Raw genomic sequence first — 25924 nt, forward strand, 5'->3', positions numbered from 1 at the left:
TAACTGGGATTGGATGTTTTGATCATATTGTATTTGTGGCTCTGAATCAGCTTCTGGGCTTAATTGAAAGTGCTGTTTTTATTTTTTTAAAGCTTGGGACCAAGTTACTTCAAAAACCACATGCCTCCATGTGGACCAATCTGTAAATTAAGATCCTCAGTGAAGGACCTCTTTCAGAAACTTCTGGAACACTCTCTCCAGACAGGCTCATTCACTGCTTGCTGTAACAATAGTACCTTGGTAAAGGTAAAGGTAAAGGGACCCCTGACTGTTAAGTCCAGTCGTGAACGACTCTGGGGTTGCAGCGCTCATCTTACTTTACTGACCGAGGGAGCCGGCGTTTGTCTGCAGACAGCTTCTGGGTCATGGGGCCAGCATGACTAAGCCGCTTCTTTACCTTCCCGCCGGAGCGGTACCTATTTATCTACTTGCACTTTGACATGCTTTCGAACTGCTAGGTTGACAGGAGCTGGGACTGAGCAATGGGAGGTCACCCCGTGGCAGGGATTCAAACCACCGACCTTCTGATCAGCAAGCCCTAGAGTCTGTGGTTTAACCCACAACGCCACCTGGGTCCCTGTCCCTAGCACCTTGGTAGGTAGACTCAAATCCGAAGTTTATTTCTGCTTTATCTGCAGGTCAGTGTTTTAGACTCATGGGGATTATTTAATGAATGCCCAGCACACCATTTGGGAATTGTCCTTGGTTTTTTCTTGCAGGCTCATATAGGTGACAAATCACTACTGCTGTGCTCTTAACAACCAATTTATCAGCAATGAATTTAGCCTGGACTATACAAGGAGCAGAAGAAGAAATACAGATCAGAATACAAATCCATGATCAGGAGAATTTTTTTCCGACAGATAGGGAAGCGTTTGACAGAGGATTTTTCCTGCTGCCTTAAAGCAAGGAGTGCCAACCTGTTCAGTGTGGTGGTTAAAGGAGGAATTTGAGAGATATTGCGAAGTGATCCTTTTAAGCCTGAAGCTCAATTGCAGATATTGTGAAGACAGTAGAGTGGATACTTCCTTACAGAGCCACAAAACCCAGCCAATAAAAAAGCATTCATTTATTACTACAAAGATAATATATAATAGGGCATATTGCACTGCATTACTTATACAGTACTGGAAGAAGTTACTGGTGCTGCCAATGGACTCTGAAAAGCAGTGTTAGAAACTGAGATATGAAAGCTAGGTGCTAAATAGCACCTTAAGCCAAGGTTCTGGGCACAACAACAGAATGTCTAGACATGCTTTTTTATAACAAGAATACAAAGCTGAAAATGAATGAACTTTAGCTAAAATATTATGTTCATCATTCACATGGTCTAGTCCTTCTCCTGCCCACCCCCATAATATTCTTAAGAGGGTCTCTTCTCCAGTCTTCAGAGTAGCTGGCAGTGGAGAGGCAGAAGAAGGTCCTCCTTTCCTTCCATTCTGCAGTTTTAATCTGAAATCATAGGCACAGTACTGAGCCCAGAGCTCAGAAACTGCACGCACTAGTCAAATTCCCTGATGCAAAAAATGTGCCTAGAACAATGGGAGTTTCAAACACTGCTGAAAAGGGTAGCACTCTTTGTCAAAGAAGTACAGCAGAACATGTATAAAGGTTGTGTAAGTGTTATTCATGAAAAAACTCAATCCTTCCCCGAGGAACATGTCAAAAGATTTAAGGAAGGAAAGAGCAGTAAAAACGAAGTGGAATGGTGAGCAGGAAACATCTGATTTCAGCCTTCTTACAACCAGTATGGCTGCAATCCCACTAATCCAGTGAGTGCTTAGGGTTGTTTAATTTTCTTTTCATAACACAGCACAATCAATGTGAAAAATATATGAATTCAAGTAGAGGCCTATGGAAAGTGGCAAGGTGTGCACACGTACAAACACACACACACACACACAGAGAGAGAGAGAGAGAGAGAGAGAGAGAGAGAGAGAGAGAGAGAGAATCCTGTTCTTCTCTGCTGCTCTGCCTCTTCCACATGCATGCACACACACACATATGTTTCTCTCTCATTTCTATTTCATAAAGCCCTACAAGACATTATGGGAATTGCTTAGACTCAGAGTAAGCTGTCCAGTGCAAGCCTAAGCATATGTACTTAGAATTATATATCTACTTAGAAGCAGATATGCTTCTAAAGTAGATGGTGGCCATGAGTACTGATGGCCACCAATTTGGATGGCTTTAAAAGAGGATTTGATAAATTAATAGCAGATAAGGCTACTAGTTCTGATGGCGATGCACTGGCTCCACTGTCAGAGGCTGTGTGTCGTTTGAATGCCAGTGACATTTTTGACTTGTAACTGAATCAATGGCCACCCACCATCTTCATGTACTTAAAATGCAACACATGAGATCATCAAAGGAAGTTATTGCTGACAAGCAGTCTGTTGGAGATGCATGGTTTTCAGAATGGCACAGTAATTGAACTGCACAATACGTTTTTAAGCAAAAGTTTTTTTTGGGGGGGGGGGAGTTTCCCAGTCATTTGTGGTGTGGGCTATACCAGAAGGCTGAGAAGAGAACCCAAGCAATGTTCCACATCGCTCTGCATTACATCTTGCTTCCATTCGGCTCTCTTACATCCTTCTCCCTGTTTTCTTTGGCCTATGCTCTGAGATCCCTGGTTACTGATTTTCCAAGCCTCTGCTGGACTTATTGCTGGACCCTATTCTGTCCATCTGTTGGATCTGGCAGACGGTAACCTTTAGAATCAAAACAATTAAAACCTGACTGCACAATCCCTGTGTGATAAGCAGGGAACTGAGCCAAGCACTTCCAGAGGTGTCATCAACACCACTCTGGGTACATAGAATTGCAATAGAAATGGTAAAAAATGAGCTCAATTGTTAAGAAGTTGCCTTTTTGTTTTAATCTGGGTTATAAAAGAAGCAGGAATTATAGTGTGTTTGGTGTTCCTTCCAATGCAATAGCTGTAAAATATTGTTAGAAATTTGTGGGGTACTTATAATAACAATTATTTTATTATTTGTACCCCGCACATTTGACTGGGTTGCCCCAACTACTCTGGGAGATTTCCAACATATGTAAAAAAAACTCCCCTTCTAATTCCTGGATGCCAGGCACTGGGTTGAGCATAGTAAAATATAGGCCAAACCAGTCTTTCAATGTCCAGGCCAGCCTGAATGGCTGAGTCACTAAGCAAACCAAGTCATGACCTATCAAGAAGCCATCAACAAGGTAGAACCCTGCCTTGGCCACCTACCAGTCTCCCTCTAAGCACTGGAGCATTTTTTAAAAGGGAATACCTAGCCCAGCGGAGGTTAGCATTTGTGGTGGTGGGCCCTGCCAGGTTCCAGATAATTGCCGGACTATGCCTTGTAGGGACGCGGGTGGTGCTGTGGTCTAAACCACAGAGCCTAGGGCTTGCCGATCGGAAGGTCGGCGGTTCGAATCCCCGCAATGGGGTCAGCTCCCATTGCTCGGTCCCAGCTCCTGCCCACCTAGCAGTTCGAAAGCATGTCAAAGTGCAAGTAGATAAATAGGTACCGCTCTGGTGGGAAGGTAAACGGCGTTTCTGTGCGCTGCTCTGGTTTGCCAGAAGCGGCTCAGTCATGCTGGCCACATGACCCGGAAGCTGTCTGCAGACAAGCGCCGGCTCCCTCAGCCTATAGAGCGAGATGAGCACGCAACCCCAGAGTCGTTCGCGACTGGACCTAATGACCAGGGGTACCTTTACCTTTACCTTGTGCTGACACCAGACCTGCTAGGGTCAGTTTACTGATGCACACTGCTTTGCAAGCTATGACAAGGAAGGCGACTTGTAAATGAATGAATGTAAATGAATGTAGCATTCAGTGCAGAAAACAGCCTTTAGCAATGTGTGATAAGTGGAGTAACTCAGTGACTCTTAATGTGGTGATAGAGATGAGGCAAATATGCAAGTGCCTTCATTTTAATCTGTTACATTTGGGAGAGTATGCAAATATTTGATGCAAGCACAATTGCTGGATTCCAAAATGACCCAATGCAAACTGTTCCTCCCGCCCCTTGCTTAAGATCAAAACAAAAAACTGTACAGTGCATTTGTGAGAATGCTGATTTCTATTGCATTACCCTTTGTCTAGGCAATCTCATTTGTTCTTAAGTACCAAAGTAGAGAAATTGAAGTGATATATAACTGGGTTTGGCATTGCCACTATTAACAATGCACAGTTTTAATGCCTCTCTTTCTGTGATCCCGCAGTCTGCATATTAAAGAATTTACACGAAGTCTCTTGGAAGCTTCAAAAATGAATAACTGCTTAATAAATATACTTGTAAAATATTCAGGTGGAATGATACTTTTAAAAAAAACAAAAACAAAAAAAACAAAACCCAACCAGTCAGGTGAAAGCAGAAAAGGGCTAAATGAGTTTTTCTTAATTCATTCCAAATTATGGATTTTTCAGTGCATATTTGCATTTTGTTTGTGGAGTAGTGTGTACGTGCATATATTAGGGACAATTTAGAATGCTTTGCAGGATTATAGTATTTACATTTTCCATTGTGTTTGGCATATTTCATGTAGTTAGAATAACAAACTATCTGCATAGAATACTAATAACACATAATAAAATGTAATGCACACCATTTATAATGTTCTAAAACAAAAAAAGAAGAAGTTGAATCACATATATTTATATACTAGCACATCAGTATATTATTACACAACAGTCCAATCTCCATAGTAGTGCAAGATCTGGGGATCCTTCGGATTCGTGCATCCTTTGGAAATGAGGCACAGCAGTGACAGTAGTGTGTTTCTGACATATTGTTTCTGACATATATGTACGCATATATACAACATGAGCCTATGATGGAGGGGCTCCTAGGATTACACTCCAAGCAGGTCCTGTTTCTCCCATGGCTGCTACATTGGATTCAAATTGCTGGCCTCCATTCTGCTCTGTCCCCTTTTCACCAGCTTGCACGCTGCTTCCCAAGATGCAACTTCCCAAGATGCAACAACTTTTTTGCAAAGTTGTTGCAAAAAAAAAAATTGTCAAAAAAATGCAATTTTTGAGATTTTTCTATGGAAAATTAGCACTGCTGACAAGGACTGCCATACGTCAGGATTTTCCAGGACATTTTTTTATTTTGGCCAATTTCCGCCCGGACACTGCTGCCAAATACAGTATGCCAGATATGTCCAGGAAATCACAGATGTATGACAACCCTAGTTCAGGGCTGTTGTGACACTGCAGTTGTCCAATCCTGTGTCCCCTGCTTATTTGTATATTCAAAAATTCTAAACTCACAGCAGCACATAATTCAAACATCCTCACCATTTGGTGAACATCATGCTGGTATGTATAATGCCTTAATGATTCATTAGTGCTATTCTGGCCCTCAGTAGGTAGCTTTCAGTATGGGACCGCACTCATCAAGAACGATGGAAGGAGTTAGGTGCAGCAGTCATAATACTTTGTTCCTAATTAAAAAGGCTAGGGTTAGTGTTTCTCCCCCTACCCAGTTCGTTAAACAATGATGACACATACTCTCAAGGGGCCACTTTTTTAAATATCAGCTTACCAGGGTATTTAAAAAAGAAACATGCCAATAAATTAAAAATAGTGAAATAAATGTAAAGGAATAAATCAGACAGGCAGGTAATTAGCCAAACAATAACCATAAATGCTAACGAGTTTTGAAGCAAATTATTTTACAGTTTCTGGATATTTTACTCCTAAGAGTACAAGGAAATTCTCCTGTGGATGACAACATACACAAACTCCATCAAAATAATGTGTTATGTTAGAACGGTTGCTTTTTAACAATCTATGCTTATTATGAATAAGATAAGAAATGGGGGAAATGAGGGAAAGTTGCCAGGGACTGAAGAACTGTGGGTTGCACACTCTGGTCTCTTGCCACACGAGAACATGGGCCCTGAAATGTTGGGTGGCCATCTCTCAGGTATGCTTGAGTCCCATCCAACTCTATAATTCTATGATTCTGTGTTTCTATCAGGAGAGAACACTCTAACACTACCTGCAGACCAGAGAAAAAAGAGCTATTAACTGCGACCCATCCAAGAACATCAGCAAGGAACATAGAAAGCTAAGTGAGATCACTGGTCCATCAAGTCCAGTACTGTCCGCATTGACTTGCAACAGTTCTCCAGGGTTTCAGACAAGAAATATTCTGAGCCTTACCTGGAGATGCTGGGACTTTGTGAATGTAAAGCAGTTGTTCTGCCACTGTAGCTCAGAGGTAGATCACCTGGCCCCCAACTTGATATAAATACACACTTATACCCAGTGCTTTTTTCAGGGGGTACTCAAGGGTACACAGTAACAACATCTTTTTTGTTGTTGTTACAAAGTGTGGCACTTACTGTCACAACTTCATGGTGAGTTATTTCTCTGGAAAAAAACACTGCTTATACCTCACAACTTAGTTCTGCCCTTCAATATCAGATCTCTCTCTCTCTCTCTCTCTCTCTCTCTCTCTCTCTCTCTCTCTTTCTCTCATTTACCCTATCCCTTGCTCCATACTGTGTGTCTTGTAAGGCTGACAGTAGTCTCTTTTATTTTAAATAAGTGCCACTCAATCAACTGAATGCCACTTTGGGGCAAATTGTCCAAAAATGGAGGGCTAAAAACATCTAAATAAAAATATAGGGGTGAGTATATATGAGCTTAAAGCTGCAGTAAACCTAAGTAAGTAAGTAAGTAAGTAAGGGGTGAGTATAAAGTGTAAAGAGATTTCTTGAAACAAAAACAAAAACTACTGTAAGAACAGAAGCCATTGATCAAAACCAAACATAATTCCAGAAAGAAACCTGAGTTTAAAGGTGAAGATGGAAGTCAACTGGTGCTTACACTTACCTCTGCAATGAAAGACTTGGCTGTGGATGGGTTCATTACAAGAATGGCTCGTCTCAGTGTATCCCGGTAGCGGTTCAGCTCTTCAATCCGCAAAGTGGCAAAGAGCCCTGTGATCATTTTATTGATGTTCTTCTCTACTTTCTGCAGTGCTACATCCATTCCCTGCTGAGATACTTTGTCCAAAAACTCTTGTATTCCTCGGATATCTGGGAACATCAAAAGCCCATCAAAATGCTAATTAGCATATAGAAAGACGACAAAACCGATTTTGGCTTATCTGGGAAAAAAGGTATTCTGCCTCATGTCAAGCAACCACCCCCTGAAGGCCACATTAACTTAATATTCATTGGAACTGTTCCTTAGCTATGCTTGTGACATGTCCTAAAGTGCTAATTTGTGTGAAGGAATTTTTAGGCACTGGTTCATTTTGAAAAGAGCCATTTTTAAAGGGTATTTAATTATCCCTGGTTGCCATCCTCTTTTGCCCATCATATTGTTCCAGCTTCTGACTAAGCCTATGGAGCTCTGAAAACTATTTCTCATTAAGTGACTCCTGCAGAGAAGAGGGCAATAAGTTATTTTTTAAAACAACAACAACAACAACCTACAAGTGGTTTCATTTCATTTGGATTGAGCCTAGAAATCTCATTATAACAAAAACACACCTGCCATTAAAATAAAAAAGACTATACTTTATTCAGATGAAAATTTAGCAACAATTGCATATATGTTAACTATGAGAGAAGGAGAGAAGGTATGCTATCTAAAGCAAGTCTCAGCCAGGAGACCTTGCCTCTGGGGGAAAGACTTCCAGAAGTAGGAAAAGGGTCTCCAATGTCTGTTGACCCTTCATAAGCCGTCAGGCTAAGGAATGTCTTGGAGGGAAAGGGCAGAAACATCCAGGGGTTAAATCAAAATAGGTAACTGTGCATGCTCCCCATACCCTTCCCAAATCTACACAATCCAGAGCTCCAGGAAGGAGGTGAATTGATATGAGGTTACAGAGAAACCTCATAATTATGGTTAGCATCTTGAATGGAGTAAACACTCTAGAACAGGAGTCACCAATCCATGGGCACAGCTATATTTTGTTAGTGAGTGCTGTGGCCACCCTCATGGATAAACCACACTAGCAACCCCTTGCCCAGAACACAATTTGAAATTCCTCCAAAGACAAATGGATCTGGATAGGGTTCCTTGAAGATGGAAAATTTGAAAACAATGGGTGGGATTCACCTAACCAAGCCCCATCAGCAGAAGCCCTCACAAGGACTTGCATATCAGGGTTTCACCTCCCCTTTGCCCCTGCACACCCCAACATTGGCTCAGTGAACCCACAGAACAGCATGCAGGGGGATGAAAAGGGGGGTTGTTCCGTGTGGCAAGCGGCAATGCTTCCACAGATGGAATGATAGGAAGAGCTTAATATTGAACTCCGCTTGCTGGGTTTAGAAAATTATGGAATATATACATCTGCAACCTGTATATCTGAGTTAAAATAAAATATAAAGAACTAAAGCCTGAGAGAAAGAGTGGACTTCTCTTTAGGAATCAAGGGATGTAATTGCTGTATTTAGCCACAGATACTTCAGGAAGTTTGAAGCAGCGCAAAACATTGAAGAATGGTTTAATGTTGCTAAAGTGCATGCTCATTCTAAAAATATACTTCCAAAAGATAGTGATGCTTAATTGCAGCTCCTATTTAATGTCTAAATCAGGGAAATTAAATTCAGTCTAATCAGTGCTGTTAGAGGCCTTTTTGGCACTTCAAGGCCAATTTAAGAAGCAACACAATTATCTGAACTGCTACAAATGTGCCTGATTTTAAGTGCACCATAAAAATATATGCTCCTGCTTTAACCCTTGAAATATATAGCTGTATGTGGCTATTCTTGCACTCCTGAGGAGTTATCAGAAATATTGGAAGAACTTTTCAGGTAAAAAAATAATGTGATTATCTAATACCTCCAGGTGGTATATGATGATCTAGGTAGCTATATCCCAAATGGAGAATTTAAGTCCCTCCCCCCAAAAAAAAATCATGTTCAAGGGCTGCAACTCAGTGTGAATTAAATGTGTTTAAGAGAATTGGTGCAGCACGGGAGCTGAGAGGCAGAGTTACAGACAGAGATGAGTGCAATCTCACCTCTTCCATGAATTCACTTGGTAGCCTTAATCTTAGCTTCACATCTGTGATATAGGTATGATATTTATCACCTCCTCTAACACAATAATTTTAAGAATTACCATAAGATAATTTACGTAAAGCGCCCCCAGGGCCCCCTATAATTGGTGCCTATGCTTCTCTCAGATGCTGCTAGGAGAAGGAGAGGATGTAAGTCAGGGGTAGGCAACCTAAGGCCCATGGGCCGGATGCAGCCCAATCACCTTCTTAATCTGGCTCAAGGATGGTCCGGGAATCAGTGTGTTTTTACATGAGTTGAATGTGTCCTTTTATTTAAAATGCATCTCTGGGTTATTTGTGGGGCATAGGAATTCCATTCATCCCCCCCCCAAAAAAATAGTCTTGCCCACCACATGGTCTGAGGGACGGTGGACAGGCCCACGGCAGAAAAAAGGTTGCTGACCCCTGATGTAAGTCCTACCTGTCATGATCCTAGTCATGAAGAGTAATCAGGATACCAACACACACAAAAAGGAGGCAGAGCAATCTGCCTGTCATGTCAATGTTGCAAGATGAAGAGCTGCCAGCTCTGAGTCCTTACCCCCAAGCTAAAGCCCAGTCCAGGAATTCACTGAACTAGAGGTCTCCAAGGTGGGGCCCCCCTGAGGCAACAACTGCCTGATGTCATATCCTCCCCCAAAATCCACACACCAAGGGAGAACGGACAAAAGTATGTGGGTGCTCAGCCCCCCAGAAAAGTCCTTTTAACATTCTCTACTGCTCAGAAATGGGTTATGTCTAGGAAATATAGCTGGGCAGACCCCAATATATGGTTTCAGTTAGATTTGGATATTTGTTGGGACAAGTCCTCTTTTCCTTGGGACCTGTCCAAGGTGCTGAAGCACCTCTCTCTAACTATTCTTGATGCCCAGTGTATGAAAAAGGGTGAACTGCTGCTTTCAACCTAATAGATCAGGTGACCAAAGGAGCCAAATAGGGTCTGATTTGGTCTTATATAACTTTTGGCTCCAGTTTCACTCCTTTGTCTAAGTAATTTGTCATCCTGCCTATGACAAACTGCTTAGAAACTGCTTTGATCTTTGATGAGCCACCAGCTGTTCCATTTGCTTTCTTCCGAAAATTTAGCCCTGGCATAGAATCATAGAGCTGGAATGGACAACGAGAGTCACCTAGTCCAACACCTTGCAGTGCAGAAATATTTTGCCCAATGTGGGGCTCGAACCCATGACCCTGAGACTAACTCTGAAATTAAGAGTCTCATACATGTTTTAAAAAGCTTAACTTGACATGGCAATGAAGCTTACCAAACTGTGACTTGAGTATAAACTAAAGGGGCTTGTAAATCTCGCTTTGTCTTTCAGATGAGCTTTACAAGTCCCCTAATTATTCTGTGGCTCAGGGTAATTCCCTAATATCCACTCATTCTTGCATTCACCCACTTCACCCAGTCCTCCAAATTCCTTTCCCCTGTCTTTTAAATATTGGTGCAGCCCAGCTGAACAGCACTCAATCCACGGGAAGAGAGACAGGTCCCAGTGGTCTGTGGGAGTTGTAATTTTTCCAAGGGCTGCTACAATGTCAATCTAGCTTCCAGAGTCAAATGGGCTCATAAAAAGAAACTTGAGCTATTTCTGACTTTTGGGGAAAATCTCTGTGCTTAATTCTGAGGCAACTTATGCAGGTTGCGGGGAGGACTAATCAATCACTGGTCATGATACAAATAATAATTCACCTAGGACATACCTGCTGGAAAATTCTGTGATGCAAGCTGCACTGAAATAAATGAGAGCTGTGCAAGAAGATTTTATTTAAATGTGCAAGCACTGGAGAATCTTGTGGTGGATTGTGGCCTTGTGTTTGCATTGCAGCAGTGTTGGCAGTCATCAGTCACTGTTTTTCCATATTGCTCTTTTTTCTGTTTAAAGTCTAAGCCATCCAAAGGGGAAGCTGGGGCTTCTTCCAATCTATCACCAGTGACAGCAAATGAGCAACCATGAGCTTGCAATGTGTTCATCCAAACTTAAGAAAAATGAGTACATGATTCCCAAATGGATAAGTCTACATTCACAATGAACTTGATCAGCTTTGCAGGAAAGGCTGGGGAGGACTATGCTCCCTGATAAGGATGACAAAACACAGCCACAATCTCCTCAGGTTTTTCTAAACTTAATGGGAAACTACAAAAAAACTGTAAGTAACAGAAAATCTATAGTTACTCACTGAGCATGTGGTAATTCAAGTATCCGTCATCAAACTATACATTTTTTAAAAAATGTCCTTATATACCATAAAATGTATTTTCCTTCTCATACTACTCCTGAAAATGTAGCATGTAATTCAGTTAAAAGGAAACACACTTCAAAATTTTCCCTGGGTGATTTACGCAAAAGACTGCTTTGTTTCCACTGCTGATGAGGAAAGCTGTTGCATTAACAAATGATGCTGTCCAAATTCTTATCAACAGTGCTTTATGAACCTACTGCAGTCATCCTTCTCTGCACAGCAATAGCTGCAGTAGCAGGGATCCTTCGTTCTGGAAACGAACTGCACATTGAGGAGGCATAGTTCAAATAGGTTCAGAGAAATTCCGTAGATAATATGGAGACCTTGCTGTGCATATTTCCATGAGAATGTTTACTTATAAATTTGATCACCAGCTGCAAACCACCGAGGGCCCATTCCCAGCCACAGCATGCACTGTAGCAATTATGTTTCATAATTTAATTTTTATTGTGAGTTGTATATTTATTTTATTTACTCATTATATTTACGAGCCACCCAATAAAATAATTTCTCTAGGTACTGTGTATGTTTAAAAAAAAAGAATGAAATGTAACAATAATTGCTTCCTTCAGCTGCAGTGATCCAAAGTGGATCTCACTTTTATGAAGAACTACAAAATGCTAAAATAATGAGCAAAAATGGTCGCCTCTTGCCATAATGGGGGTGGGGGGGAAGTCACTTGAAAATGTGTGCACTGGAGGAAACTTCTATGAAGCTAAAGCACAGAGTGGGTCCCAAAAAGAACAAGGGAAGAGCCTGCTATATCAGGCCAATGTCCCATCTTGACCAGCATCCTCTTCTCACAATGGCCAATCAGATGGGGCCTTTGAGGCAACAGCAAGAGACAGCGAAGGAGATTCCCAGGACTCATTACCAAAGGAAACTGCACTCTCCTGACTTGTGATTCCCAGCAACTGACATTCAAAGGGCACACTGCCTCTGACAGTGCAGGTAGAACACAGTGGAGGTGGAATAATCTGCCTGAGTCCTGATTAAGTTGAACCTTAGTTCACCCACATGTGGGTGATCTAATGTTGTTGCTAGGAGCTGGTGTCAGCCAGACCCAATCACCACATCACTCCACCCCTGCCCCAGTTTGATTGGAAATTTCACTGGAAACTGAATCAGCCAGTGATAGATGGGGCTGATGGATGCCTCTGCTTCTTCTGCCAGCATATTATCAGACAGAAAGGCTGGGATGGGAGAGGAAGCAACAGTAGCAGCAACCTGATTACCAGAGCGGAATTAATTTCCCTTTGAGGCAACAGAAAGGGACAGCGAAGAAGATTCCCAGGACACATTACCAAAGGAAATATAGCTAAGTAAAAAGGGCATGGGTGAAAAAAAATAGATGGTCCATCTAAGAATAACAGCTGATTAAGAGGGCAATGCACTTTGATACTGGGACTCTACATATTGCCAGGATATATTATGATGAGATGAGTCCCAGACTTCCTGATTGAACTGGAACTATTCAATAAACTATTGTAGGTAGAATTGAGGCTCTGGAGATATTCTAAAAGCAGCTACCTTTAGCCCCAACAGCACGTACACTACTTCTTGCACATACCAAATACATAGTCACGTTATATGTAAGGGCAGATTGACTTAATTTCCAGTCATGGGCACATCTTTATGCCAAAATATGGTACCTATTGGATGAATCAAGTAAGGAGAGCACTGTTGCACTCAGGCCTACTTCAGGGCTTCCCATAGAGATCTAATTGGCCACCGTGAGAACAGGATGCTACTTAGATGGGCCTTTGGTCTGATCGAGCAGGGCTTTTCTTAAGTTCTCAAGGAGCACACACAGCACTGGAAAAAAATTCATGCTAATTATTTCCCTTGACTCTGCAATGGATACATACTACAGTACATACTCTCTGACATCTTCTGTTTTATTCAAACAGCTAGCTTCCTTACTTGTAGAAGACAGATGGGCATTAATTTTATTTCTGTGTGCTGTTTCAAATGGTGCCAGGTGCTAAATCAGGGCATGATACACAGACACATCCAAAGGTCTTCAGAACACGCACAAAGACATTCACAAACTCCTAAGTATTTTGAATATAGTCATAAAAAGGCAGCATTGGTAGAAGGCCATATGTGTTTGAGCTCTTCTGAAATGGTGCTACCATCTTCTGCATTATATGCTGCAAAAGCTGGTTTATAATGGGGTTTATTTAGTATGGTGCTTAAATGTTAGTTTATATTGGAGCTTTAACACTGTCAATTCAACCCATAAAACCTTCTACTGCTCATGGTTTTAACTCTTAGAGATTTAAAGAAATTCTCCCAACTCAAGTTCATTCATTTTAACAGTGCTGTGTCAACCAGCTGTCTTTGGGAATGACTAAAAGTTCTCATTGTATATATGACATACTCTTTCTCACTCCTTGTTTTGCAGGGTGAGATTCATGCTACATACACATTGAGCAAAGGAAGGTGGCACCAGTGGAATGCCCTCCCTGCTGAAATACGAGAGGCCTCATCTGTATTGCCATTCCATTAGCTCCTGAAGACACACTTGAACTTCCTGATCAGAATGCAGTACAATTTGAGAAACAAAGCTCAAGTTTATTTTATATGTATTCTGTGTTGTAACCAACAGACAACCATGGGGTGGTGTTGCCTACCTGACCTCCCATCACTGGTCTCACTTCAGCTAATTTATAGAAGTTTTTATTTTGGGACAGTGTACAGCAGTATAAGCACAACAACAACAAACACCCATTAAAATACTATAGCTCACCAGGAAGAAGAGGGGTGAGGCAGTGGTAATGCCAACATGGCACAAATGCGCTGGCAAGAACACCAGATTGGCTCCACCAATGTGCTTGCACCATGCTGATCTCATCACCACTGCCTTGCCCCTCTCGCTTCTAGCAAGCCACAGTGATTCTTGTGGCAGGTCAGGTAAGTGCCACTGCCCTGCCCCACTGACTGGTGCTGCTTGTAAGCCTCCTATGGGCTTATGTTATTGCTGAAGATGCAGTAAAATTGAATAAAACTGAATAAAAGCAAGTGTGAATCTGCAACAATTTGCAAAGACTGTGATGAGAACAAGCCTAGGCAATCTTCAAAGTCTCCCAACCCCCTTTTGCCCTCTGGCACTACTGCAAGGGCAACTTGAGAAGCTTTTGCTTCAATTTTTGATATAGCCATAACCTACAAACTTTGGTTACTCTAAACTGTGGTTAGTGAAAACAAGCCGATCTCAACCCACAGCTTGTTTCAAGAAAGCATACTTGAGAGGAATGCAAGACTCAAATGCTCATTTGAACTCATTTTCATCCTAACAAACCATAGTTTATCAATGGTATTCAAGCAGACCCAATGGCAACACCATGTTGAATCCAGACTACAATGGCATTCTAGACATTAACAGAAGGCTTAGGACACATCATTCTATTCAGAGGTGATCATAGCATTGCTGGCACTACCAGTTAAATCAACCCATGTCAGAAAGAAGCCAACCTTGCAGGGGAGTTTACCAAGGGCTTCATCAAACCTAAGTCTGGCTGTGATCAGCCTTCACTTTCAACAGAAACAAACCCTGTCAAAAGACAATGCAAGACAGTGAAAAAGGTCACAACAGCAACAAATAAAATGCAAAATGCATATGCATCTTGCTATTTTTTAGGATGGAATAATATGAATTAATGCAAAGAAAATAGTTCAGTGATAAACTGTATTAATTATATGTTTATGGAGGCAGAGTGAAGTAAATGAGTATGTTGGAACTTGGCAAGAAGCCAAATGAGTAATAACAGCTTTAAGATAGTCTGGAGACAGCCGAGAGAATATTACAGTCATCAAGCAGCCACAAACAGCCCCTGTAAAATTAATAAGCATTTGCAAAAGATTAAGGGCCATGGGATATCTTTATGGATTTTTATTAAAATTGTGTTTCACCTTTTAAAGATGTGTATGATACCAAATCTCCTTGTCAATTCCACTACTGGCCAGCTCATCCTCCTATTTTAGACTATTTTGTTTATTTGTTTTATATTGTTTTAACTTGGATCACCTGGAGGGCAAGTGTGCAAGTGGATAATAAGTTACATGGAGAATAATAACAGAGAGCCTTTGACAGACAACAGCAGAATCCATTAAAAGACATGATTCTAACATGCCATCTGAAATACGATAGCTATATTAACTTCCAGGTATAGAGGCAGTATGCCTTAGACTCCGAGTTGCTACAGCACATCAACAGGGAAGGCTTCTTGCAATTCTACATCCTGCTTTTGGGCTTCCTACTTGCCACTATGGGAAACCCTGGTTTGGATGGATCTTCATATCCTAACCAGTGTGGTGAAGTGGTTAAGAGCGGTAGACTCGTTATCTGGGGAACCAGCTTTGCTTCCCCGCTCCTCCACATGCAGCTGCTGGGCGACCTTGGGCTAGTCACACTTCTTTGAAGTCTCTCAGCCCCACTCACCTCACAGAGTGTTTGTTGTGGGGGAGGAGGGGAAAGGAGAATGTTAGCCGCTTTGAGACTCCTTAGGGTAGTGATAAAGCGGGATATCAAATCCAAACTCTTCTTCTCTTCTTCTTCTAACCAGCAGGGCTATTCCTGTGCTATGTTCACCATGGTTTGAAGTTGGCTTGCTTCAATCAACCAGTAGTAAAAGCTAACCACAATTTGTCCAGGTTCAGACAAACTGTGGTTAGTCAAAAATGGAATTCAACACTTCTGATCCCATGCTAGGGGAGAATAGAGCACATGAGCTCGCGGCTCACCTAGTTTCATTCCTATAATGATAAACCATGGTTTACCATTACATTCAAATGCAGCCAGTGATTTTTGAACAGCTATTTAGAAGCGGTACAAGTGTCACATAGTTCAGAACATTTAGAGGCCATCAGGCTGGGGAAGGCTGTACAAGCATCAAGCAACAAGATGGTTTTATTTAGTAGGGGGAATTTTCCTGAACCTTTACCCTGCAAATTAGACCCCTGAACAAGGAAATTCAGCAATTATTTCTGGTCTCCAAATGCAGGTATTAGGAGAGGAACAAAGGATGCTGCTGGTCCATCTAGCTCAGTATTGTCTACACCGACTGATAGTGGTCTCTCCAAGCCAGAGATAAAACATGGGACCTTATGAATGCAAAGCGGCAAGCAAAGAGAGAAGGCAAGAGGATAAAGGAGCAAAACTGCAGATGAACACAGGTTTTTCTACCCTTGATGTTGAATGGAAAATGGCAGGGAGAATTTAAAACAATACATAGCCGATGTAACAGAAAATGAGAAATGAGACAAAATAGGTTCTGTTTATCCCTTTCACCTTTTGACAAATGAATGGATCACTTTTGCCTGTCTTAGCACCAATAAAACATTAAAAAATAAATGTTTCCAAACCGTGATAATGGCTGTCTTTGAATCTGAGGTCTGTAGAATGCATAGACAGTAAAATGGCACAAACCCCACAATTAAGACTTTTTTATATGATTGATTGGTTTCTTCATGACGAATTCACTCCCCTGGCAAAGGGCACAAATTCAACAGTGTTCTTGCCAAGCATAATCAGAAAGCAAGCAGTCTGTTAGAGGAAAAATACCAAAAACTCAGTCTTCCTTAAAAATGTGTCCAAGGAAAAAATCTGCAGCGTAGGAATAAGATGGATTCTACTCACCGTGGCCCAAGACAGATTACCAAGTAGTAAGCTATTCCCCCGCCCCAGTGGATTTGCATTGTGTTGATTGAAGTGTATTAATACATCTTTGCTGCCATGGATTCTATTGAGAGCTGCATTTTCAGATCTTACATTATTTTAGATATATTTTACAATTGTTCTTATTATGTTTTGTAAAATTTAAATATTGGCAGATGTCTGAAGTAGTCTGTTGGTGAGTTTGAAATCTCTGAATTTAGGGCTCTGTGTGTATGTGCTGCATGGAGAAGGGGCTGGGTGGGTGGAAATCAACTGGTCTTGATTTCAAGGTTTAAACCCAACATTTTATGGCAAGGAAAACCAAACTTGGGTACACACTGCATCCCTGGAACTTCTCATCATTCAGGGAACTGAGCTGAGATTATGTGACGCATAAATGGGGAACCCGTGGCCCTCCAGATATTGCTGGATTACAACTCTGATTATTGGACATACTGGCAGGCAGTGTTGGGAATTCAACAACATTTGTAAGGCAAGAGGTTCCCTATTTTGGAGAATTTTTAAAAACACCCTTTTGCATATATTGATGTTTGCATATGCACACCACCAATGTCTTTCTATCATTTTATTTTTTAATCATTGGTGACAGAAAATATGTTGTTTCCTGGGTTGCTGTGCTATAGTTATTCTTTTAAGGATTAGTTAAAATAATTAACATTCTTTATACTCCCCTGTGTGTGTGGAAAGTAATTGCATTTTTAAAGGACCTCAGATTGCTTAGAGTAGCTGCTGCATTTAAAACGAGCCCTTAAGGGTATGTTAAAGAACATGTCTTTATATGGGTGAAAGCATTTTTTTTGACACTATTATCAAACTGTTAGAAGTGAAATCCTAGTAATAAAATTTGGAGACTGCTGAATTAGCAAACTGCCATTTGTCTCAGAAACTAATGGAAATGTGTATGTGTGTGTATGCATGCATGCATGTGCACTCATCAAAATCATATGTGTGGATAATCTTCATTTAAAAAAAGTTAGCTTCAGAGGCTGAATGGCAATTCAGCCAAGGACTTTGCAGGCTTAGAAGTAAACACTCCAGAGAAAGCACTCCAGAAAAAGAATGATTCTGAAGAAAGAGAAAGGGATTTTCTTTTACTTAGGAGTTTGCCTTGTGCTGTGACAGATCATTGGTCTATCTAGCTCAGAACTGTATGCACTAACTGGCAATGGTTCTCCAGGGTTTCAGAAAGTGACCCTTCCCAGCCCTACATGCCCTATTTCAATTTATTCCACCCTATTTAACTTCTCACCCACCATCACAGGGCTTTGTATTTTGATAAGTCAACGTTTGTTGTAAGCCACTTTGGGCACAGCTCTCTGTGGAAAGGTGGCATGCAAATAAACCAAATGAACCAATCAATTGGTGTCTGGAGTTAAGGGAAGATTTTGACCCATCTGAATCATATCACAAACGAGACGCGCTGAGAACAAAGCTAGCTTCTGTCTACAAAGCCTTATATTTCAATGTGATGTTCCCTGCTAGTGCATCCGTTCTCAAACTGGTGCCCTCCAGAAGCTGTTGGGCTACAACTCCCATCATCCTTTACCACTGGCCATGTTGACTGGGACTGATGGGAGTTGGAGTCCATCACTATCTGGTGGGGGGGGGTTGTTCTAATGTGTGACACAGAAACCGACTATATTGGAAACATTTGTTGGAAAGTTAGATGCGTTAAACATTTCCCACCAATATTATGATGACCACTATCCTATTATGCTAACTTATTTAGAATGGATGCTCCAATTTCTATCAGGCAAATGTTTTTATTTGTTTCCCATACTCATCACAATTTAACGTTTCATTTGAAATGCACTGTCAATGGAAGGTATTGCTTATATGTGGATCTGAAGTGAGCTTTCAGAATCATTTCCCTTTCAGCCAGCTAATTAGGACTTATATGGAAATAATAACTTCTTTTGAAGGCTTCTATTTTCTTTGCTGGCAAGATAATTTTAAGTAGACTGGAGTCTTCTATCAACCAGAAATAATAAGAACTGTTCTCTTTTGCCCCCTTAATAAATAAAATGAATAGGTCCAGTTGCATTCAGACAGACTTTTTGCTATTTTACAAAGCAGAACAGAATGCAAATAACACTTTGCACTGCAGAAATACATAATTCCAAATATAAATTAGGCTCCATCACTTCTCTAATGAAAGGCAATCACTGATAGACAAGATAAAAGTCAAATGCAATTCCACTGTATTGAACTTAAAACCTATGACATTGATAAATGGATATGCAAATGAATGCAGTACCTTTGTATAATGTGAGGTATTTGGATGAGCATAATATTTATTCTGGATGCAAGCCCAGTTTTATTGTAGTGAGATTCACTGTAAACACCAAAAAGCTTATTTTCCTCATGCAGCAAGAATATTGCTGGGAATGATTTCAGTAATGCCAGCTAAGTATTTTCTTTAAAACAGAAATTAAATAATGTGAGCAAAGAAGCTGCATTATTTCTAATAATGGAAATGTAAACACAAGTCTTCTTATTACCGATATGTAATTCAGTCTAACTATGTTCACTTTAAAAACCAAACACTGCCATCTTTTTGGTGCCAGGAAAAGAATTTCCTCCCCCAAGCATTTGATGGAATATAATCCAGCTGTGTCAAGGCTTTATAGCAGTGTCCCTGTGGGTTGCTGATAAGTTTTTTGTTTGCTTGCTTTCTGTTACAGCTGCTGTTGTTTTAGGTATCGATTTGTTGTTCAATTTTGATAGCTATTGGTGTGCATATTTTCTTTTCTTTTTTAAAGAATATTGCATATTTGTAAACATGATTGTAAGTCACATAGAAACTGCCCTGTATTAGGGCAACTATCAAATTGTTGTGGGCAACCACCTGCCTCAAAAGACAATGGTGTGCACCACTGGGGGTGAAGTCAAACCGCCAGAGAATCACAGTCCCTGCTGTTGCTGCAGAGACTGGTAGCTCATAACTGCTGCCTCCAGCATTGTTTTTGCTGTATTAGTAGCACCAAAGTGATCTCTCCAGAGTGCAAGCCTGGGCAGTGTGTATGAAGGTCCTGCACTGCCCAGATGACAAGACCCCACTCTTGGCCTCGCTGACGTGGTCTAAAGGAAAGCAGAGCAATTCATTTGGCAACAGCTTGGCTGCAGGAGTTGCCGGAAGGAGGTGCACAAGACGCCATCTAACCGTTTTGGTGACTCCACTCCAGATTTGTGTAGGGTTTACTCCTTAGCCTTTTCTTTTCCCAATGATGTCCCTGGAAGTCTAGGGTTCAACTCACCACTCAGCCATGAAGCACATTGGGTGACTTTGGGCCAGTCACTGTGTTTCAGTCTAACCTATCTTGCAAGGTTGTTTTGAGAAGGAAAAACTGGGGAGGAGAACCAAGTATGCCACCTTGGGCTTCTGGGAGGAAAGGTGGGATATAAATAAGATAAAAATAAGTCCCATTACAGATAAAATTTTTACAAATAGGTTCCTTCCTAACGTTCTTTTAACCTGGAATTGAGGTTCAGTGAGATCAACAGGAGTCACTACACACAAGAAAATGTGTACATATTGTAGCTATTGAGTTGTTGTGCCTTATTCAGTAAAACACTCAAGATCCATTCTCAATAATACTTGTTACAGTATTGTTATTTCTGTTATTTGAATGAGCTTCAATACCACAAGCTTTAGTCTCCTCTTCAGAAGGGAAGCATTTCACAATGAATTCACTGTCGCTCTCTTCCTAGCAATCTGAGTAGAGGCACTGACAGGCTCCTGGGAGACCAGTATCCAGCCAGGCTTGCTGGAATGACATTGATGGGTTGTATAGCTGGCATGGGGACTCCACGTGACTATATTATCTTATGTTAGAAGTTGAACAATAATGTGTTTTTTTCTACTTTAGATATTTCTTTTGAATGCTACTATCACTCCATCTTGGTATTTAAGTCTTGTTAAACAAAGCATTTCTACCACCCAGGCCTTTCAAATGACAGTCGGTGTAGATTGGTTGTGCAATATTAGATTCTTGTTATGAAAATGTGTGAGCTCTGTTGCTTAGCTATGTGACACCAATGATTTGCTTATCTAGACTGACATCTTACATCTATTAATTTAAGTATGAAGTAAACAGTGAACCACATGTACAGTTCCTACCCCCCTATTAAATTTATTTAAAGATTTCTTAACCACCCTTCACCATAAGGTCCCAGGTCAGATTAGAACAATACACTGTCCGAATATAAAAACAGATGAAATAGTTACCATTATAAAAACAAAATAAAAAACCAATTGCAGCCAGGACAGAACAGCATGCTTGACTGATGTATCCTGACATAATATCATGACCAGGAATTTCAATAGTTCTCAAAGTTTATACCAGCTTAAAGTTACAATACAAAGTAGCAAAGCAGCAGGATCCTGCTCCTTTCTATATTTTATTTTCTTCTTTGTCAGGGAACTGTCCCCGGCTCAGCGCAGGGTGGTGGAAGGGCTCTCGGGATGCTACAGAGAGCCCCAGCCCCACCTGACCAGTAGCACCTCCTCGTCCAGCGGAGGGAGCAGTGAAGTCTCCAGTGGGTAGGGGCAGGCAGCTCAGGAGCTGGAGAGCTGAGGCTCTGGGGATGTTGGAGAGACCCTGCACTCCTCTCGCTCAGCGGGCGAGGAGGGAGACATGCTATTTCTGTCGCCCCAAGTACGCAGAGGGGTGAAACGAAAAGAGGGGAGATGGAGATTTTGTATACCGAAACTCTTATGTTGTGGTCAGAACCGGAAGGGGCCACTCCCGGATTCTGCAGACGGTTGATACAGACATGAACTTTTGAGCTCTGCACTGTACATAGTATGCACAATAAAACTACTAAAGAAACGGCTGGAGTTTTGCTTGGTTTCTCATGAGCAACCATCCAAGGACCATACATTCTTCTATCTTTTTAATGGAATGGAGTACATCAGATAATGCTAGAAGAGCCACCAAATGGATAACAATGCCTAGGGTAAGAAGCAGATTTGCTGCCCAGCTTCATGCAATGCAAATTTTGAAAATAACCAACTAGAGAAAACCTACTGCTCTCCAGATGTTGCTCACCTACCACTGCCATCATCTATGACCATTTGCAAGCCTGGCTGGGGATGATGAGTGTTGTAGTCCAATAACATCTGGAAGGCCACAGGTCCCCATCTCCAACTACATCATATATACTGCCATCTAAATTGACATTTTAAAGTAATTTCCTCATACTGACACAAAGACATTTCATAAATACTGCAAAGATAGGAGCTAGATGAAAGTTGGGTCATATTGTACTTTTTTCAACTTTATTTTAAATTGCCTCTAAAGAGGAAAGTGAAAAAATAACCTGGTTTGGCTGGGATGTTGATTCATTTTTTTCTTGCAGACATGTTCCTGTCTGAACAACATTCATACATGACATGATATAAAAGTGGGGAAATGCTCTTCTTATTTTTTTTCAATGTAATTATTATAATTTGAAATACAGGTACCTGTATTAAAACTAAAAAAGTAGATATTCACCTCTGTTATAGCTGGTTGCAAGCTTACCTCAAGACAAAACACAGGGTGAACTATGGAGACGGTGAAGATGGAGTACAATAAATCCATATGGGCATAATATGTAGATATTCCAAAACAAAGGCAGAATCATTCGCATAGGATGGCTATTATCTAGGTTAGAAAATCAAATAAAAGCCACCCAAAATGTTTTCTTAGCGTCACATATGAAAGGAAAAAAAATACCCTTAGCTACTCCATTTGGCTCTTATCAAAGGCATTATCAAGGAAAGCCATAAAAGTTGATGGCTTTCAGAAATCACAAGGGGCTGTGGGTTTTTGTTTTTTTACGTTTTTACTAAGGATTATGTGAAATGCTAATGCTGTCATAAAATGTTTAGAGAAGGATGTAATCTAGTGGAAGATTTTAAGGATCTTAATGCAATTGCATTTAATAGTATTACACAGATCTGATGATAACAATTACCCCTTACATACACACAGAGAGATGCAGAGTAAACACTTACCGTACTCGCTGTCATAGAAAATGATGAACTTCTGCCAGGCATATTCCGTGACCACCCTCAAGATAACATCATTGATGTAGACAGGCGGGCGTACAAAGAGTGTGTAGTCATCATTCCTGTTGCTCCTGGTGGTCCCACAGCCACTCCTTGGAGTCCCAGCTGTTGACCGCTGGATGAAGAGGTGAGGGATGTGCATAGCATCTGCCAAGGACTGGAGGGATCCTGCTGACGTACAGCCAATGGAGCTGACAAGAGCCAGGATACCATGGTTCATGAGGTCACAGCCTGCAAGGAAGCACAATGATATTCAAGATGAGAAGGAGAGCTCCGGTACAGGCAGAGAAAACAAATATTTATTTATTTAAAATTATCCTGCTGAATATGAAAGGCCTGCGCGCAACAACTTCAGTCAAGTGAGAAGAGGCTAGAGAGTTGCCATAAAATCAATAATCTTGTCTCCTCTAAAAACAGCCCATTCCAAGAGTCTGCACGGTGCCATAAAAGCCATGAGCCTTGTCCATTCATTCCAAACTGCCAAACATATTACTGTTAATGAGAGCTATATGACTGCCCATCCCTCACAGCCTGGAAGAAGGACACAGCCAGGGAAGGAGCTACATCTATAAATACAGCCTTCTGAGGACTCTTGCAGACATTAGTAACAGAATCCAATATTAAATTAAACAGAGTTCCAGGGGAGATAAATACCACTCAAAGTCCAACATGCAAGCTCTGGGAATAGGATGTCTGCATTACATGCAGAGAGATTTTGAAGGCATAATGGCTCAGAGTAGCTGGCAGCTTTCAAAGAAAGATTATTTATGCATATTTGTCTAGAAAGAGCCAAACGCTGAATTCCTTTGGTGCAGTAAAGGAAATGAGAGACAGGGTGCTTGATCTAGACATTCATCTTCTGTAGAGGGCAGTTCACAGGCCAGAGGTATATAAGCCCATTTAAGTGGGACGCAATGAAGTAGCCAGTTAAATTGCCCTATAATTCAGACATCCTGAGAATTGCAGAGGTGGTATTACAGTAAAGGTGGATGACTGTATTATACAATTCAGTGTTGCCATTACAGGAAATTAGAAAAAAGATAGTCTTGTGGTACCTTAAGGCATGGGTGGTGAATGTCAGGACTGGGAGTAAAATGCAGCACTCCAAGTATCTCTATGGGGCCCTCAATGTCTCATTATTAAGCTGCAACCCTTCCCAGTCCAACTTTGCTCTCTCAAATGCTTTTGCCTGGCTGCTGTCATATCTGTTATTCTGTCCACTTTTGGCTCTGGTCCTGCATACCATTGACAGGTGGCTGCCCGGAAGAGACCCATAAGGGAACATGGCCTTCAAACTGGAGGAGGTTTCCCACCCTTGCCCTAAAGCCTAACCAATTTATTGAGATAAAAGCCTTTGGATACTAGAGCCACTTTATCAGCTACATAAAGAACAAGGAGAACAGTTCAGTCTTCCATGACATTTTCATGTTGATTTGAAGGGTACCATTCCATTAGGTTCAGCCTCAATCAGGACCAGAGTTTCCTCTCCCACCATTGCTGCTGTGAATGGTCTTGCATACATTTTTTTTTAAAAAAATATTTTTATTAAAGATTTTCTTGATTTACAAAGGTGCAATGTCTCTCTCATATTTTTCCATATAACATTTTTACAAATCAGTTTTTGTTGTTGAGACATTAGGAAGAAAAGGGGGGAGAGAGATGGGTGGGTTGGGGTGACGATGTTTCTTTTTTACTTGATATGAGTAGGGTTTGGTGTCAGCGTTGTTTGTGTAGGTTCTCTACATTTGAGTTGTATATGGAAATGCCAGAGACTATACTTTTTGCATTTTGTGGAGTTTTGGCCTCTCCATTTCCACACACTCCCTCATATGCTTATGCCCCAATCAAGGAAAACACAACATTGATCTAATTAAATGGACTCTAGTCCCATGAAGAAGAAAAATATCAAAGTAAACCTCTTATCCCATGTTTTGTGCATGACAATGCATTCCACCTGCATGGGTAGGAATTCATGTGTTATGCAGTTCAATGACAGCCTCAGGTTCAGTTGTGGGCATTTCCACTTAAGCTCTGCTTGAGTCTAGAGAGCCACTGCCATTCAAAGCAGGCAAATGAACAGTATACTCCATGGACCAAAGGCCACACTCACTATAAAACAACTTCAGCAATGTTAAAGGAGTAGTATGATCTCTTGTACCACTCCTTTATCATTCCAAACAAATCACCAGCTTAAGTCTTCATTGCCTCTTTAATGTTCCACTAAGAACATTTCCATGTGGCTAGAACATTTCCATGTGGCTAGAGATTGATTTGGTGCTATATATTTTCACTAAACACATGGCAAATATATTAAAATGGCGATCAGGTGGTGGATTGACATGAGAAGCTGCTCCAGATTCAGCTCTCACATGGATACCATGAGAACTCACAGGATATGTGTGATAGGCCTCCAATCTACCCTACTGCATCATATAAAGGTCATGAAAAACTGCAAGGCTTAAAACACACACACATACACACACCCTACAGGAAACATGGAGCTGTTTACGCAAAAGGTAACACCTTGTAACTAATGGTCCAGTTAATGAAGGCTGAGCAGCAGTAGAAAAACTTGAAGTGCTATACTAATGACATCCACATTAATACCAGAGGTGTTTATCATGATTAATGCTAGTGCAATTGATAAATATCAAAGGAATTAATAATGACTAAGCCCATAATTTTGACGCATTACCCCAGTGAGAAATAAGCAGAGGGTGAAATGTTTATGTTGGCTTTCTAATGGAGTTAGAAGTCCGAGTGAGGAAGCACTGCAACTTTCTCAAAGTAATTACACAGTAGCCAAGGTTTTCCATGCCCAATTTATGCTTGGCCATCAACATGGGCAGCTGACCTATTCTTCAAGATTCAGTATGGCCAACTAAACATCTAATGAACTGCCACTTTAAGCTGCTGCGTTC

At 41.1% G+C, this 25924-nt stretch overlaps 1 protein-coding gene across 4 annotated transcripts in view; it reads right to left on the reverse strand.

The window, feature by feature from the left end:
* The window catches only part of GRID2 (glutamate ionotropic receptor delta type subunit 2), a 657599-nt gene that overhangs the window by 337415 nt on the left and 294260 nt on the right, over nucleotides 1-25924 (reverse strand). For all 4 annotated transcript variants that reach the window (XM_033160571.1, XM_033160569.1, XM_033160568.1 and 1 more), the window contains exons 2-3: nucleotides 22950-23234; nucleotides 6840-7045 (exon numbers count right to left, since the gene is read on the reverse strand). In XM_033160571.1, coding sequence (XP_033016462.1) covers nucleotides 6840-7045; nucleotides 22950-23234 — 491 coding nt within the window. The remainder of the gene's footprint in view (nucleotides 1-6839; nucleotides 7046-22949; nucleotides 23235-25924) is intronic.

This window comes from Lacerta agilis, chromosome 9 (assembly GCF_009819535.1).
Source record: "Lacerta agilis isolate rLacAgi1 chromosome 9, rLacAgi1.pri, whole genome shotgun sequence".
NCBI classification, from domain to species: domain Eukaryota; kingdom Metazoa; phylum Chordata; class Lepidosauria; order Squamata; family Lacertidae; genus Lacerta; species Lacerta agilis.